At 39.6% G+C, this 18,873-nt stretch overlaps 1 protein-coding gene across 1 annotated transcript; it reads left to right on the forward strand.

Annotated features, from left to right (window-relative positions):
- The first annotated feature begins 666 nt into the window (after nt 1-666).
- gyg2 (glycogenin 2) lies at nt 667-14,608 on the forward strand. Its single transcript, XM_037091533.1, has 9 exons — nt 667-791; nt 2,386-2,524; nt 2,631-2,805; nt 6,595-6,757; nt 7,553-7,679; nt 8,342-8,531; nt 11,653-11,763; nt 12,898-13,020; nt 14,033-14,608. The coding sequence occupies exons 1-9, from the start codon at nt 785-787 to the stop codon at nt 14,156-14,158; spliced, it is 1,161 nt and encodes a 386-aa protein (XP_036947428.1). The 5' UTR covers nt 667-784; the 3' UTR covers nt 14,159-14,608.
- The last annotated feature ends 4,265 nt before the right edge of the window (nt 14,609-18,873 follow it).

Genomic DNA, 18,873 nt, shown 5'->3' on the forward strand with positions numbered 1-18,873 from the left:
TTGTTATCGCTTGCTTTATAGATAGTTAGTTTAGGTTAGTTTTTTATTTGATTTTCAATTCAAATGCATTTTTATAATAATTATATTTTTATTTAATCCATAAGACTTAAGGTCCAGTGTTTAGCATGTACTCTTCCACAGAGTTCCCCATTTGGCACATTAATGTTTCTGCAGTAGCCCATGATTGCAATCTGCAGCCATACCACATAATGCCACTAAATTCCACACACTAAAACTTAAGTGTGTAACAAGAGCCTGCAAATGAAAATTCATTTAGATATTTACATCAAATTACTGTTGATTGGTTTGTGTGGGTCTCAAGATGATTGTCTGAGGTGGAGACTGGATTTCAATGAGTTCAAATTGAGTTCAGAGTTGTGTATCATGGAGAACACATTTGTGGAACAATGCACAAACATGTGGAAAGTGAAAGTTAAAACATTGCATCAGCAGATGGCAAGTTGTGAAGGCTGAGCTTGTTGCACAACACTTGGAAAAGCTCTCTTTCTACTAGTTGAATGACCAGTTGACCAAACAGAGGGGAATACACAGTGGGCAGCTCTTTACTCTGTGACTCTGCTCCAGTCATAAACAGAATGGGATATGACTTCATCGCACGCCATTGAGTAGTATTTCATCTCCTCAGTATTTAAGGTTCCAGTATCTTCTGGTGCAAAGGTGCAATCTGCATGACAGACCATCTGCATTGAAGTTCAACAAACTGTTGCCTACCTTGTGGGAAAAATTAAAGTCCTGGATTTGCAGAAGGCACCACACATCAACAATGTCAGGTAGGTGGTTTTATTTAATCTGTGTATAAAATGTAATTGTAGTCTTCTATTGCTGAATTCTATTGAGGAATAAATGGTGCCCCATTTGCTTGTTCACCTTCAGGATAAGTAAGCTTCATAAATAAAAAAACTTGTGTCCCAGAATTACCCTCAGTTTCAGCTGTGAACCTTGGGAACAGAATAGTAATTTCGTTGTTAAATTATACAGAACACACTGTAGTGACCCAGTTTTACTTGAAATATGGAAAGACTCCTCTACACTCAGCTCAAACTGTGTGCCAATTGAAATGTAACACCACACATATCACAGAGATGGCTGCAGACAAAAGGTTACATGCCTCTGCGTGTGACTGCAGGCCAGGAAAATGAAAATCTGAAGCGCCTGTCATCAGTTCACACTAAATGCTGCACATAAGACTGTTTTTACCCTCATGTTGAAAGCATAATGGAAAGAAAAAGAACCATTAGTGGCCTTTTGTGAGAAAATGTTGTAGAGTCTTGCAGTGGAATTCATCTGTCGCAGAAGAAAATAGTTTAGTGTCTGTAGATCCAGACGCTGTGGCTCATAATCAGACGTGAAGGTTTGGACAAATGCAGGACTTAAACTTTTCATTATTCAGAGTTTTAATGTGGGATCAGGACTAGAAATCAAATTCTCCTATTGCCTTCATAAATGAAAAGAGGAAAAGATTATATGACTCTCTCCTGGATGTTGCAGCCACAACTACATGAAACATACTGTTACCTTCATAAAAATTAGAGATTTGATTGTTCCAGCAGGCATTTCGATTTGTGTACCACAGGTCTAAATTATGAACACTGATTATGCCCTACAAGAAATGCTGGAATTGTGCCATCATTGAGTTTATTGTGCATTTCCGTCTGGTGTCCTTTTAAGCAAAACATTGCTGTGGATATTATTGAGATAACTGAAAGAAGGAGCTCACACCAACAAAAGGGAAAGGTGAAATTCAGGAACCACTGCAAAAAACAACCTTTTTTCAGTGATCAAATCTAGAAATCTTGCCATTATTTAGGAGCATTATTTGTAACATTGGTGCTGTAAAATATGTATGAAAACAACAAGAACAATGTATTTTGTTGTTTTGTCTACTTTAATTATCCCAAATATTTCCAACAATGTTAGAAAACCAGAGACATCTGTAATTGTATTCAAGGTAACAGTTCTTTTAATTTGGGCTCCTATGTTCTGGACAGTAAGTCAAGCAATGTATAAAAAAATATGTATCCTGTAAGATTACATTGTGAAAGGAGTGACTGTAAAACAGTGATGGATTTTTTGAGTGTCACAACGCCACAAGTTGACTTGTTTCACTGTGAGGATTTAGTCAATTTGTTCTGATAACCCTTTGAAACTCACATGTTCAGAGATTTTCGACAAATATAATAAATAAACATTTTTAGAATAACTTATCAACTCTAGCTTCAAGCCCTGGACATGTCCTGAATGTTTGATATAGCATATAGCATATGTTGTAGTCCCTAAGAGAAAAACTGCTCTATCCAGTCACAGCTGAAATAGAGCATTTTATGAATGCTGATATCTGTGTAATGTCATCTGACCATTCTTTAGCTGGAGAGGCCTTTGTCACTCTGGTCACCTCAGACTCATACTGCATGGGGGCCATAGTGGTGGCTAAAAGTCTTCAGCGTCATGGGACGACTCGCAGCATTGTCGTCATGGTCACACCAAACGTCTCAGAACAGAAAAGGTGGGTGATGGTTCTGGCTCTGTCTATCTGTGAGCTCCAAATTTCAGCTGACATGGATGAAGTGTTTGTATGAGCTCCTAACCCTGCAGACTTTGTGTCTCATTAGGCTCTCCTTTAGCAATGTGTTTGACGAGGTCATCATGGTGGACATGATGGACAGTGAGGACCATCCCAACCTGTTCATGCTGGGACGTCCTGAGCTTGGCATTACCTTCACCAAGATCCACTGTTGGACTCTGACCCAGTACAGCAAATGTGTCTTCCTGGATGCAGATACACTCGTGAGTCCACTAAGCATACAGTTACCTGTTGACTGCACAATGTGAATACATGTGTGACTGTTTCAAATTGTTATTAAGTGCTGATCTTGGTGAAAATCAGTTGAGTTTATATTTCAAGTCAAATCACTTTTATTTATCTAGCACAAAATCATAACAGAGATAAGCTCTGTCATAACAACAGTGTTCACACAGAGCAGGTTCAGACTGCACAAAAGCTGCCTTTTAACAAGCTGAATGGGCTTGATTGGTTCGGTATATCTACCTGTAGCTAATCTCCCATACTACTAGACCAGTCATTAGTTATATTTCCCCCCTTGGGGGTTAAAGGCTGCAAGTGATCAGTCATCTGGCTTCACACCCAAGCACCGACCTCAGGGGGCATAAAAAAATAAAAAAATAAAAAAAAATAGACTGTTAATCGTAGACAGAGCCATGGTAACATCACCCCCTGCATTTTTCAACAGCCATTGTGAGGCTCCATGTGGGTGGTACCGAACAATCTCTATCTTGGGAGTGCTTTTTCTCCACCTACCTACCAATGATCCAAAAATGAGGTGTAGCATGGGTTGAGCTGTGTGTACCGTTAAGGGTAACTTGGATACTGCGTTTCATGCAGGGCTCCAATCAGTCCAACGAAAGCTGCGCAGTGACAAAAAAAGTTTGACTTTGATATAAAATGACCTGCATATTCCTCCTTGCATAGCCAGTAGAGTGTGCAGACCAGAGATCAAGAGCAATGCAGCTAACTTCCAGTTTAGCTCATCAGTGGAAAAATGATTCAATGGTGCAGTACTTCCAAATTTGTATCTTTATCTTCCCAAAAGTTGTTTGACCAAGTGGATCAAATGCAAATAAATTCATCATTTTGCGGGTTTGGTGGTTGTGATGCTGAAAAAAATGCATCTACCATTTTATATCCCTTTCTTTCATAATACAAGTTGAAGGGAAATGATGTGTTTTTTGATCATCATGTTACGTTGTTGTGACAGAATTTGGCCACTATGTAGAATTGGCTTCAAACCTGGTGCTGATCCTGGGCTTACTCATTACTGAAACACACCCACCTAATATAATGCTATCAAGCTAGCTAAGGCTAAATAACTTGACCACGTGTTAAGTTGCCCAAAACAGCCAGAATAATTTACTGTATTTTACTGTACTTTAAGTGAGAAGATAAATTCAGTTTTTAATCTTAAAATTGTCATCTTCAGTGCCTTATTAGAGAGGGGGCCAGAACTGTTTATATCATGAACTATTATGGTATCAGTATAGCACAGTGGGAAAATAACAGTGTCTAAAAGCTTTCTAACAACCCAGAACAAACCAAGAGCCATAATAATACACATAAGCTGTTTACCCTGAAGAGACATTATACCTTGTTTATTCTTTTTATTCTGTTTCACATATTTTAAACCAGAGCTTTGATCACACTTCAAAGGAAAAATTCCTAGAAACCAACACACAGAGCTCTGTTGAATAAAGCGATCCTGCAGCAAGGCCCAAACTGCACAGATCATCCTGTTCACTCTGTACATCCCCATCTGTTAACATCTGTAGCTATCTATAAATCAACATGCTGTTGGGCCATACATTCATGCTCTGAACTATTGGCCAATGCCTTAGCATCGGTCACTGAAGCCAAATCAATGCCCACACAGGACATGTTAAAAGCATGAGCATCGTTACATTCAGTTCTTTCTCTGTTTGGTCAGTGCAAACATGTTGTCATGTTAGCAGGAGCATGCGTGTTTGAAGACTGAGCTCAGTAAACACAGATGCACATATAGTCTCAAGGTTATACCTGCACTGATGCACATACATCCACAGAGTTGATGGTGGCAAAGTCCACATCATGGACTGTACATTCTACATACTCTGGATTTAAAGAAATAAACTTTTTGTCTTGGTTTATGAATGAATATGAATATGACTGTAATATGTTTATCACCGTTGATGTTATTGATGAGGTCGGGCACAGTGTCACCAGGGTTTTGAAGAACAGATACTCATTGTTTTCTGTCAGTCTGTCTGAATATCTGTAGTACCAATTGAAAACATTATTTCTGAGTTCTGCTCCCCTATACTTCAACTTCACTGCATTTTGGAGACAAATATTGTAATGTATTTATCTGATAACTTAAATCACTAATTACTTTGCAGAATACATGCTGCATAACCAAAGTATAACCAAAGACCAAAGTAGCACCTTATTATCATCCACTGTGGTGCTGCTTAAAAAGCTTCGGGAAGTGGCTCTGCACCACATGACTCGAATTTCAAAGGGAGAGTCTTTATCTTTTTGAAGAAAGAGAGATTACTGCTTGTGCCACAGCACAAGGAAGTGGGTCATTTCATTAAACACAGACAGAGGAAGTAGAGCCAGTTCTTATTTAAAGAATTCTATTTTTGAATAATTCACTTAGATCTCATCGGACTTTATTACTTGGCACTTAATAAGGATTTTAGAACATTTTTCATTTTTTTGATTTAGATTTATGATATGGCATATGGCAATATGGAAAGCCATTTGAGAATTTACATTTACATATCCAGAATATCCAGAATATAAGACATATCCGCCACTATTCAAATCATTAGTCGACTAAGGGTGTTACAATTTTGTGATATTCATGATAATCATGATGTATGTGCACCTTTTATTTATGATTTTATCTGTAACTACTGAATTAATAGTAATTGAGTAAAATTGATCTTTCTGTGCACTTTTTTGAAAGATTTGGTTACCGAGTCTCTCCACCTCCCCACACCCTTATTTACAGCCATATCTCACCTTACTATTTTACAGAGGTGGGAAGTAACAAATACTTGATTACTGTACTTCACTACATGTTACAGGTATCTGTACTTTACTCTAGTATTTCTTTGACTTTCTCTCTCTACGGCTTAACACAAATATCTGAACTTTCTCCTCCTCACAGTTTCAAAACAGGCTTGTAATTATAGTTTGAATGCATTTGAGGGGAATATTTTTACTTGTTGGAACTACATGCCACCTTGCTAACATCACAAGACTGATTTCAGCCAGTGCATCAGTGCACATCAGACACTTTCTCACTTTGCTGCTGCTCGGGATGCTTAACCAACCCAAAATGTGGCTATTTGACATCCTGGGAATGAGACTCATCAACTATAGTTGACATATATTGGGGTGTGTTCAGGAACAGCTGGGACAAATCCCACTGATTCTATCTTTAAGTTTAATGGTCTTTGAATAATATTAATATGACGTGAGCTTCAATAGTAATATCCTTCAGAAGGATACTTTTGACTTTGATACTCTGAGTACATTTCAGAGCCGGTGCTTTATTACTTTTACTGGAGTAAAGAGTTGCTTGAGTATTGCCTTGGTTCCCTTAACAAAAACTTGTGGAATATTTCTCTTGAAATGTTGATTATTTTAGATAATGTCTGCTCACTCTGTGGCAATCACAAGCTTGATAACCTCCAGGTCCTATGTGAAGCTGTTGAAATTAATTATCAATATGTTAACAACCTTTGGTATGTAGGTGCCAAGTCCATCTGCTTGTGTGGATAAAAGGTCAAATTCTGATTGTGTGTTGCAGCACCAGTTCTCTAAACAGAGAAAGCCTTCATCTGGATAATCCTGTTAGAATGTTGTATTTGGGTTTATTGTGTGAAGTAACCCTTTAAAATAGTCAGTCAGTCTCTTCTCTTGGCAGTTGTAGCCTTAATATGTGTGTGTTAGCCACAGATATGCTCTAGCCCACATACCCAGTGGCCACTCACTCGTTAGAGTTTCCCGTTCAGGTTCTGTGTAATGTGGATGAACTGTTCGAAAGAGAGGAGCTGTCAGCGGCTCCTGACCCCGGCTGGCCCGACTGCTTCAACTCTGGCGTGTTTGTCTTCAGACCTTCACTCCACACCCACACCAGACTACTGGATCACGCCCGACAGCACGGAAGCTTTGATGGTAATACATGGCTACGTCTGGCTTCAGAGCAGAGAACGCTGTGTACTCTGGACACTGACAACTCAACAGAATACAATCATAGCAAATTAAAATAAGAGGCCAAAGATGTGTTTGTTCATCGCTTATTACCTTGTATGAAATCAAGTGCTCCATTGTTCAGCGCAGACATATACAATGGCAATATTTAACACCTGAAATTATATGAATATTACTGAAAAATTAATGTTTGTCAGTAGACTGGTAAGAGTTGGCTGTTTGGAGATACATTATGATATAGTGCCCTCTTTTCACAATAAATATATCCCGACTTTCTCCGCTCTGGTGCCCCACTGCATACAGCCGATGCCCTTTTTATTTTATTCGTCCCTGCTCTTTAAACAACTTGAATCCACCACTAGAGGGCTGATTGAACAACTGTTAAAATTTAATTCCGTCCAACCAAATTGTCAGTCTGATGATTTGGTGCACTGCTGTGGGATACTTGTGGGATACTTGAGGGATAATTGCAAAAAAGCGTGTTCATGTATATTATGTGTATATGACAATATTGTCTGATATGTTGACATCTGAATATTTTTTTCTCTGCAATATTGGAATTATACAGAAATTTTAATTGCGTTGGATTCGAGGTGTACTTTCCTTTCAAAGGTGAAATCCACCAACATTCAAATATATCTCCTGATAGAATGATATATGATCGAACATACAGACAGCTCATTTAGGAATACAGTGGCAGTTATTAATAAATGTTTTAAAGGTGGTTGTTCTCATATATTTTATATTTGTTGCTGTCAGGAGGGGACCAGGGCCTGTTGAACAGCTTCTTCAGCAGCTGGCCGGTGGAAGACATCAGTAAACACCTGCCATTCATCTACAACCTCAGTGGCAGCTCCGTCTATAGCTACCTCCCTGCTCTCCAACAGTGAGTGTACCCTGGTGAAGCGTTCCATTGTACCCTCTACTGGGCGCACACAGTTTCCTATATGTGCTTGTGTCTAAACAGACTTCAGGACTTATCCTCTTTGATTTATTTACTGGTCCCTTAGAATTAGCTTTTTATATCTGCAGAGAGAGTCAGTCCTCTTCCACAGAGTCTGCCATATTGCTACAATCACCCAGAATGGAACCAAACACTAGCTCTAGAGGGCTGTTCATCCTTTTTTCTTTTTACCTTTTTGTTTTTAGGGCATGTACCTACTTTCCTGTAGTGAAAGCTGATAGAGGTTTTTTTTTTTTTTTTGCTGCAATCTTCAACCTCACTGCATCTAAATCTAGTCCTTTTAAAGTGCTCAGATGTCATGGACAAAGCTCTGTTGCTCTGTCTCTTTGATCACATGATAACACATTATTAATAAATAATTTAAATGAGTGCAGGGAAAGAAGCACAACAAAATTTAAAACACCTTTATAAAAATGCTTAGACATAAAAACATGGTTAGGGTCCTGTAAAATATCCATCCTGTCCCAAAGCAGTGTGCATCATTTACCACACATTGCACCTCTCAAGCTCACCTTTGTTTGTATCTTCAACCAAATGACCTATGTTTTTTGATCTTGATTGATGACAGAGGTTTGTTTCTGCAGGTTTGGACACAGTGCGAAGATCGTCCACTTCACAGGAGCAGTGAAACCCTGGAGTTCTGGCAGCCAGAGGGACAAAGGCCCCTCAGACTCTATGGGCCACTTTGTATCACTGTGGTGGAAGGAATACCTTCACCATGATTCAACATCATCAGGGAAACAGACCAGTGAAGTATTGGGGAAACAACAACAGGTTTGAACATCTATGTGATGTGAAATATCTCTTCTTTCTGATTGATTGCTTTGCCAGGGGAGCAATATCTTGCCCAAAAGTAGTGAGTTGGTTTGGTGGTCAAATGCTCCTTAACACAGCCACAGTGTAAACCTAAATTACAATTACATAAATTACAATGACGAGTGCCTGATACTGACATTTTTGCCATGCTGCCTTTCGGAAGCACGAGTAATATCACTTCTCTAAACTAATTCAACCACTTCAGAGCATACTGAACACAAACTAACTTTATAACTGCCTGATCACTTGAAAGAGACTTTTGCTAACCAGTAGCCATATAGACCAAGATAAACGCTGGAGTTAACATACAAGCTAACGAACTAGATTTACCAACAAGCTACATAGCTCGACTGCAACATCGTATGGTGAAATGCTCCATTGCAAGTGTCACGTAACCACTGCCATCTTAGCCTTGTAGTTAAAACATAGAAAGAAATATATATCAAGCAGGGGTCCTTACCTGTCCAGCAGAAAAGCAGCTAACTCTGCACTGCTCGAGTCCTTACAAATCCCGCAGCTCCCTCCACCTCTGAAATGACGCTCTGATATTTATCCTAGTTTCATTTCTGGCATTCTTTCTTTTTACACAGCTTTTCTCCCCAACCTAAATCTAAGGTTGGAATACATCGCTTTCATATTTGGACTGGGATACATAACAGCAAGTCAGCAACAGACAGCAAAATTCAACAACTCTAGCACCTAATAGAATAATGCTATAGTGCCAAGACAGCTCTTATTACAAATGAGAACCATTTATTTCAAATGGCATGTCTGCAACTTATTGCATGTTGGTGCTCTACTGTAGAAATGATTCTGTACCTTCTGCCAACTGCTCTGCACTGGCTTCTCCTTTGCCATCACCACCTTTGAACAGCAAACATATGCTTACAGTGTTTTTCCATACACTATAGTCCATACAGTAAGATAGTGTAGCCTATGTCTCACTTGATTTGCCCTAGTATTCATACACATAATAATGGAATGATATAATATCCCATTTGTTTCTCAAATGAATAATTTCTAAAACAGTAAATAAAAAAAAGTGGCTTGTAAATCAGTGATGTTAAAATCCTAATCCTTATTCTAATTTCAAGGCAAGGGCCTAGTAGGCTACATATTTACACTGTGTAAAAGTGTACAGCCTCAAGGACCCTTGGGACCTCACACTGACAAGAACTAGTCTCATAACTTACTTGCAGACGCATCTTTTTTTTAATGGCACCATGGCTGGGGGCTGAATAAATTGGTCAATTTGAGGCATTTGGCCGCGTCATCCTCCAGCGCCTTTCTTTTTTCTCTCTCTCCCTCTCAGCACCACCTTTTCTCTTTCTCTCTTTACCCGGGTTGGGGTCCATCTTCTAATCGTCGAAGCCTCGTCTCCTCTCCCGGTCCACTCACTACACACACACACCGCTGCAGGTACCAGACACACGTCACACACCCCTTCCTCCACACGCTGTCTGTGTGGTTGATATGGACTGTTGGGGCGGGTGTTAATCGAAACAAACCAATCGTCTTGTCCTCCTCACATGCTACTGGCCTGAGTGGCCTCTGATTGGCCTGGCCTGCCTCTCTGACTTAGAAAAAAAAGTCAGATAGACTCGACGCCGGCTGACCGGCAGCCTGTTGAAAATAAATGAATAAATAAATGAGAGAGAGAGAGAGAGAGAGAGAGAGAGAGAGAGACGCAGGCCAGCAGGCCAATCATAGGTTGGCGCTTCGGGAATAGTCCCGGTTCTCCCCATGGCCAGCATATACGCGCTCGATTGACACTTCTCAGACACTCCCCTTGGCTCTGATTAGTTGTGTTGATTTGGGAGCGGTATGTTCTTGCAAGCCAAATAAGGGCCACTGGGTGGACCCACAGACAGTGGATTTGTTCACAGGTGATTGGTACTTTATTCTACCGACAGATCATAATGATAATTTTAGCAAATATGACAAACAAAATAGTTACAGCTTTACAACTTTAGATGGAATATGTGATTCGAGTTATTGTAGCTTGGTTTTTTCCTACTTTCAAAGGTTAAAATATCTGCTGTGAAAAGAGTCTAGTTGTCTTAAAGTTGCTCCGTTGTCATGGAGAAAGGTCGGTTGTCATCACATGGTTGAAACATGGAACTTTGGTCATGTGATGGGGAGATGGTAACCCTGAGCGTGAGGCTGAATGAACACAAGAAGCAGAAAACCACAATCACATGTTGCACTCCAGACAACTCAGGACTCAAACATTTTTTTCAACTTGCTATGGACAAAATGTACAATGAAACACCACTCAACTACAATTATAACTAGGACCTCTGTTTTTAACTAGAATGTAGAAATTGCATCTCCTGGGAAGAGGTCAGAGGTCATGGACCAGGAGTCAGTAATAACCAGAGAAAGAGGAGGATAGCACCAGCTGCTGTCAAGTGATTAATGTTCCATACTGAGGTACTGTGATGACAAGTGAACCATCCTCTATAAAACTGAGCAAATCAGGACTGTGTTGAAGCCTTTTTCTCCACGTGTGAAGTTGTCTGTGGATGTGTACAACACTCAAGTGACCTGCTGTGCTCTGACTAAAATATTCCACATTAAACCATAACTGAAACAGCATTAAGGAAGTGGATGTGAATCAAATCTCCATCATCCCTATAGTTAGTGCCCCATTAAATCATAATCTCCGAACCTTTCTTTGAATATGCTGTAGACTGCAGAGAAATATGTGTTAAAATACCTTAAAAAAAAGTGTACACAGTTAAAATGTTTATTGGTAGTTGTTTAACCGATGAACCCCATGTAATGCTTCTGATTTTAAATGAGCTATTCAGCAGTATCACTTCGTGTTGTGTGGGAAGTCAACCATGTGCCATGTTGAGTGAATGCTCTGCAGATTTTCACTCCAAAGCACTCAAGCAGCACATTTCACTGATGACTTCCCCCTCTTTAGCTGAAGCTTTGTTAACCAGTCACATAAGCTGCTGCAGAATTTGGCTGGAACATAAATATGCAGACTGGCAGCCAAACGCGACACATGACTGCCCAGCCTTGGTATTGGTTTTCCTCCCAACACTCAACATCCTCCCTTGTTTTGTAGGTCCAAGAAGCGAAGATGCCATTTAGAGAAACCCTGGATGGCTCCACTTCACTGCTCGCACATTTTTCACCCCGCCCTGAGATACTTCAATCACCACCTCAACCAGAGACTGTAAGATGAGGCACCGAAATATTGATCTGTTTACTTTAGCATAGCTATTATTTCGTGTTGCTGTCAAATACTGACACTTTGGGATTGTAAGTTCGGTTGGCCACCAACCAAAAGGATCAGTATTTAAGTTGGGAATAAAACCTGAAAATCAACTATTTTACATTTGTGTTGGTTAAATAGTCAGTAGCTCTACAATGAGAGTGTTAAGAATGTGTCAGCTTATGTTTTGTTCATTCTTGTGTCTTGGTGCTTGGTGCAAAAACACAAAATTCCTACAGAACCTCCATGATCTCGGGTGTTTGTGAAACTCCTACTGTTTTTTGTGCAAAGTAAAAAAAAAATTATAATTTTTAAGAAGTCACTATGAGCTGCAATAATGCAGCTCTATTTACACATTTTCACATATTTAATAATACTGGCTAACCAACCTCCTAATTCATTTGAGTGTCTAAAAAATGTTAGCATTTTTGCACCGCTGGTTTCACATTCTGGAAACGCGTTAGCTTAGTGTAGCACAATGACTGGAAGCAGAGGAAAACTGTAAAACGAACAAATGGCCCTTAAAATGAACACAGTTCATTTGAAGTCATACATGTTCTCTGAAGCCAAGTCAGTAGTCAGTTGAAATATTTGCTTATAAATCCATTCATTAGCCTAATGACCGACCTTATTAGCATAGCCTCTTGTGTTTATAATATATCATGGTGATTATTATGGTGGGTTATTAGGCAGCTCAAGTGCCTCTTGTTAGTTTCAGTAGATGAGAGTGTTAATTTATGAGTATTTCTGCTTGACTGCATTTGACTCCAGCAGAAGAAAAGAACACAGGGACACAGAGCCTATTATCTGCCACAGGCCTCTGAGCTTCTCATTGCATTCCTGTCATTTGTTTAATTCATTTCAACTTGATGCATTGTGTTTATACAAGCTTGTAAGATTAGCCCGAACAGACACACACCCTCCAGTATGACAACAGCCATGAACATACATCAACAGTGTTATCAAGTACTCAGCAGAGAGAATGGAGCAGAACTGAGTCTTATTTAAACCTCTGCTACTGTGTGATTTGACTCCTCGTAGCATACAGCCATTACTGTAGTGCATTCATGACTGACATGACAATGGTGTGTGTAGTCTTCCCATGCAGATGACACATCACTGAAGAATGGGTCAGCAACATCTGATGACAGACAGACAGCAGAGATCCAGGAACCAGAGGAGTTGGAGGTCAATGACGGGGCCTTGGACTCAAATCCTGTATGTAAACCTGATCAACAAAAAAAATTAAACTTCCTTGTAGCAGCCTTTCGAAAAGTAACAATCCCACATCTGCAGCATTTTAATGTCAGTGCTAATGTTAAGAACTTTATGTGCTGGATATATTGGGCAGTTTAATCAACACTCAGCATTGTATATTTGATATGCTTTACATATGGAATACTGAATATTAACTGGTAACTAAAGCAGTCAAGAAACACCACAGTGTTCTTTTAGCTTGAGGTGTGTTTTCAGATGTGTGTCTTGCTGTATTTGCATGATTTTTTTTTTAAACAGGCATCAGATGAGTTCCTCGAATGACAGCAGTGATGATGTGACTGTTCATGTTTACTCTTCTAAATGTGGCTCCTTCTCCACAGCTCCACTTTAGTTTGGTTTCAAAAGCTCAGCGCTAGGTTAGGAGCATATTTGGGGATATGGGGGTGCATAAAAGCCATTATCATACCAAGATTTTGATGGAACAGTCATATGTGTGCTTTTCTCATAAAAAAATCTTAATCTTTCAATAAAGGATATTACTGTTATGTTTAATGACACACCCCATAATCCTGATTAAGTGTCAGTTGTCCCCCCATATACATAACTGTCCTCCAGTTGCACTTTCCAACAGAGAGCCATTTATAATGGGTTTACACATTGATGCTTAGTCAAACTGAATAAATCATTCACTTTCTTAATAATCAGTAATTTGCCATTAAAAAAAGTGTTCTTTCTTTACAACAATTGATCAAGTCTGTTGTTATGAAAAAAATCTGTCTTAAGGACACTATTACTTATCTATAAGGCATTAGTTAATGATTTATTGCCATTAATAAAGCAAAGAAATAAAGAATAATGTCAATCCATAGATTCCAAGATTTGAAATGCTTGGCGGCACATTCTGAGAGCCTGAAACTAGAACCTGAAGTTCAGCCCGAATTCAGTCTGATGTTTCTTGTGATAAATTCCCTTTAAAGACCGATTTGTTATTCTCCCCACTTCATCATCGCAGAAGGCTGCAGAAACGGAGACAGAGCGGCTGGAGCATCGCAGGCAGTGGGAGGCCGGGCAGGTTGACTATCTGGGCAGACATGCCTTCGAAAACATCCAGAAGATGCTCGACCGCTTCCTTGACTAACCCAAACCGACCTGAGTCCTCTAGCTCGTTTTAATTTGCTCCGAGGTCGAGTTCAGCCCTGAGGTCAAGTTCAGCTCAATAGTGATAACATGACTGAATATCTGGGCTGTGATGTTGGGATTTGACATGATGTGATGTTTCATAGGCAGACACAAATACAGCTTTCCCTACCACATTCCAGTGTGATGTATACCACTTTGAGACTGATGGGGGACTTAAGCCACTGTAGCAGTTCTCACTGAGACTGATAATATAACCACATACATTGTACACTTTGGGGCTCCAACACTGATTCATGTCACTGTGAATAAACTCTATACACCAATATTGGGCCATGCACCAAACTCATTGTACGGTACCTGATGAAAAAGTATTGGTAAATGGCTGTAAAACTGTTTTTTTTACAGAGTTGAGGTTTGATTTTTGTCTTGTGTAATTTCAATTGTGCATTAAACGTTAACACATGGCCATATAAAAGGATCAGGCTGGTTTTATTCTTAAATTTGGTCAACAAATCCCATGAAGAGAGCGACACCAATGATCATCATTGGGGACTACTTGCAGCAGGCGATAAATCCATATGTGGTGCTCTAGTGAATATTTGGGGCAGCAGGATGGTGTATGTGGGATTGAGTTTAAAATGAACTACAGTGTTTGTGTGGAAGACGCCACTCAGTGCAACAGAGTTGCCCATTGATTTGTTTTTAGTAGTGTAGATACATATATACATACACCTTTGTCTTCAGGGCTTAGTACTTGGTAGCATTTCCATTAACTTTTATAACTTCAGCAAGTCGCTTCGGATAGCCATCAATGAGCTTCTCACAGTAATCCTTTGGAATTTTTGACCACTCTTCCTGGCAGATTTGGTACAACTCATATTTGTCGGTCTTATCTTACGGACTTGTTTCTTCAGTTCACGCCACATATTCTCAATTGGACTGAGGTCAGGGCTTTGTGAAGGCCACTCCAATACTTTCACCTTGTTCTGCTGAAACCATTTTGAAACTAATTTTGCTGTATGTTTTGGATCATTGTTGTCACTGTTGAAAGATCCAATTTTGACCAAGCTATTCCAAGTATTGCACTTTTCTCATGATTCCACTGATCTTCTGGAGTTCCCCAGTTCCTGACGCTGCAAAGCAACCCCACAACATGAGACTTCCTCCACCTTGCTTGACCGTCGGGATGGTATTGTTGGGGTTAAAAGCTTCACCCTTTCGCTGGAAAACGTATTACTGGTCATTATGCCTAAACAGTTCAATTTTCGTCTCGTCCGACCATATGACACTCTTCCAGAAGGCTTTATCCTTCTGCTGGTACTCTTTTGCAAACTTCAGCCGAGCTTTTCTGTGTCTCTCTTTGAGTAATGGCTTCATGTCGATGGAGAACTCTCTTGACTGTGGACACTGAGACATTTGTTCCTGAGGCAGCCAATTCATTGCAGATGGCTTTCTTGGTGGTCCTGGGGTTAATTTTCACCTTTCTGACCAAAAGCTTTTCATCTCTAGATGTTAATTTCCGTTTCCTTCCAGACCGTGGCATTACGATTCTCCCAAGGTGCTTATATTTGTGGACAATTGTCTGAACAGATGCCCTTGGTACATCAAGCTGCCTTGAAATGGTCCCAAGAGACGAGCCTGACTTATGCAAGGCAACAATTCGCTCCCTGATGTCAAGGCTGTATTCTTTTGACTTTCCCATTGCAAGTCTCGAGTCGAAATGCAGTGTGTGTAAAGTCAACCTGCTTTTATACCCCATAATTTCTACTTTCTAATTTATAATTTCGACTTTTACACAACATGAATGAACACCAGACTAAAGGGATGATTCCATGAATGATTGCACAACCTGATTTCAACTAATTTACTGTTAAATAGGCCAGACAAGTGGGTGTATGTAAACTTATGAACCACAAGAATCTGAGGTCATTTGGGGAAATCAACTAAATATCTATCTGAGGTCAAAAATTCAGATCTGCCCCTATTGGCAGAATAATGAAGACACTATTATTGAATAACCACATATATGTCTTCATTCAAATTGGGTGGCAAATTGGGTTAAAGCTGACCACGACTGTATATATATATATATATATATATATATATATATATATATATATATATATATATATATATATATCTGGAATGACCTAAGCTAAGTGTTAGCATGCATCCTGTTTGAAGTGGGTGCATGAGCTGGACTGCACGTAGATGGTGTAAATAACATCTTTGTTATCTTTATTTAGTTGTTCTGTGGTCTACCAAATTTCACTCGGCTTTCCATCAATATGGGGGCTAGGAGACAATGACTGGATTTTCATTTTTGGGTAAAACTCTAAGTGTAGGCAATCTTCAGGAACATTCCTGAAGATTACATTTATATATGATTAATAAAAGTAGTATCCTCTTTGATGTACTACTTTACACAAGTCAAATAATTACTTGAAGTTAGTGATTCAACGACTGTAAACTGTGAATGTTCCACTCATGGCACACACAGGCACACACAGAAATTCACGTGCACACACACACACACACACACACACACACACACACACACACACACACACACACACACACACACACACACACACACACACACACTTTTTTCTGCTTGAGACTGTGTCTCAATTCTTCCATCAGGGGGCACTGTGCCTCTTCTATCGGAACTGCCCTCATCATGGCAGCAAATCAGAGGCACAGGAACACAGATTAATAAATGTCTGGCTGCAGTCAACAGTATGCTGTGTGATCCTTATCCACTGGGCACATGGTGCATGTAATTTTCATAGGTATTCCTCCCATAAATGTTGTGATGTAGCATTGGAAGATAGTGTGCTGCATATAAAGCAAAGGTAGGAGGTGAGCTGGGGGCAGGCTGGTTCTTCAGTGAAAAGGCCTACTCTGATGACTGCTTTGAGAGGCGACCTAGCACATCACTGCTCTCGGCTGAGCAGCTCCCGCTTGACTCTGATTCAAAGTGTGAGCACAGATTTGGGATAAGTTGCTGGTTTCACTTGACCACCTCGTTCATCAAGCCATGAAAAGGAAAAATGAATCAGAGTTCAGTCCATGCAGACACAGACATCCTGGTGGTGTTAGAAACAGGTTGACTAACAGCAGAAACACAGATATCTTTAATTGGGACTCTACTGTGTGCCATAGATGCCCAAGAGGCGGTTTTATTCCTGCAAATAGACGACAGCTGAGCTGACTTTCAAGCTTTCCTCTCAGGTTGTGGAGTCTAATTTGTGTTGTATGTGATTTAGCATAAATCTGACCTGTCAGCAGGGGGAAGTTGTTCATGTCAGCCTCTTAGTGGTAATTATAAGTAGGGGTTGACAAAGTGTGTCGACACATGCTGCAAACAATGATATTACTAAAGCAAGGTTGCAGTCCAGGACAATCAAAGGCAAAATTTCAAGTACATTTATAATTAGGAAAGATAAGTAATAAATTTATGTTTCAGTGAATAAAGTGGGCTAAAATGGTTACACAGCATGTCATACCATACACAGGGCAGGGTATAGACCTGTTCCATGTGAATTGATTGCCATTTTTCTGCCATGTACAGCTAATTTATGTGTGTCTAACTGTGCTATATATGCAACATGTTCTCACTCTGACCACATCAAATACAGCAGCTTGATCAGCTCTACCAGACTAGAAGAAATGTTACAAGTTCAGCATGGAACTCCATCCCTTTACTTGCAGTCTGGATGATACAGTGAGTATCATGTCTTGTTATGCTCGAGTGGTGTCATTAGGACTAGTTAGCATGCTATCTTTTCAACACAACAATTATTTCTTCACATGCTGTTGATAATATTATTGTTTGACGTTTTAAACTAAAATTCTTACAGATAGCTCATCAAATGTTGAGGCTGGCATATGGCACTGGCAAAATAAAAATAAATTGTTATATTAATCCAGCAAGGACCTGCTGGGTCTTGTGATGTCTGATCCAATAAAACATGAATGGAGATTTTTCACTGGCTTTAGTGAAAGAGCTGCTTTGAAAGCACAAATAATCATATTAGTTAAAAAAATCTTTACGAGATGCCAAATAATCATTGAAGAAAACAGCTGTGTCCAAGTAAGTAAGACTGATGGTGCATGAAAAAGTTACGGCAGCGTTTTGGATTACACCTCCATACAGTAGTGGGACTGAGACATCCTGCAGTGCTCCAAGACACTACATTTTTCATTTTTCGTAATTCAACTAAACAACTTCTATTTTCAGCTGTTCCTGCCACCCATACTTCCCACACCACCATTTTTTTTAAGTTAAGGCTGAGATATCCCTATCACATCACACATCTCCTCAACTTGTTTGATACATGGTGCTAACAATTACCAAATGCTGAGGAGAAGTAAAGGAGGGCATGATTATTTATTTGTATAGTGAGTCACAAGCAAAGGATAATTATATTTTAAAACTTGAAAAAAGCCCTCTAGATATGTCTAATGGCTGACTTCCAATAGAGCAGATGTTTGAATACACTGTAGATGACTGTTGATACAAGGACAGTTAATAGCACGTGTCTGGTTTATAAGCTTATAAAACTAAGACATTTAAGATTAAGAGAGGCTTGTGGAGCAGCAGAAGAGGGGAAAAGCTCACTAACAGTGGACATCAAGAATAGCTATTAGCCAGCATGCTACATTAACTGAACTTTAACATATTAAATGCTGCCTTCATGTACAGCTGAA

The sequence above is a fragment of the Acanthopagrus latus genome, chromosome 24 (assembly GCF_904848185.1).
Source record: "Acanthopagrus latus isolate v.2019 chromosome 24, fAcaLat1.1, whole genome shotgun sequence".
NCBI lineage: Eukaryota > Metazoa > Chordata > Actinopteri > Spariformes > Sparidae > Acanthopagrus > Acanthopagrus latus.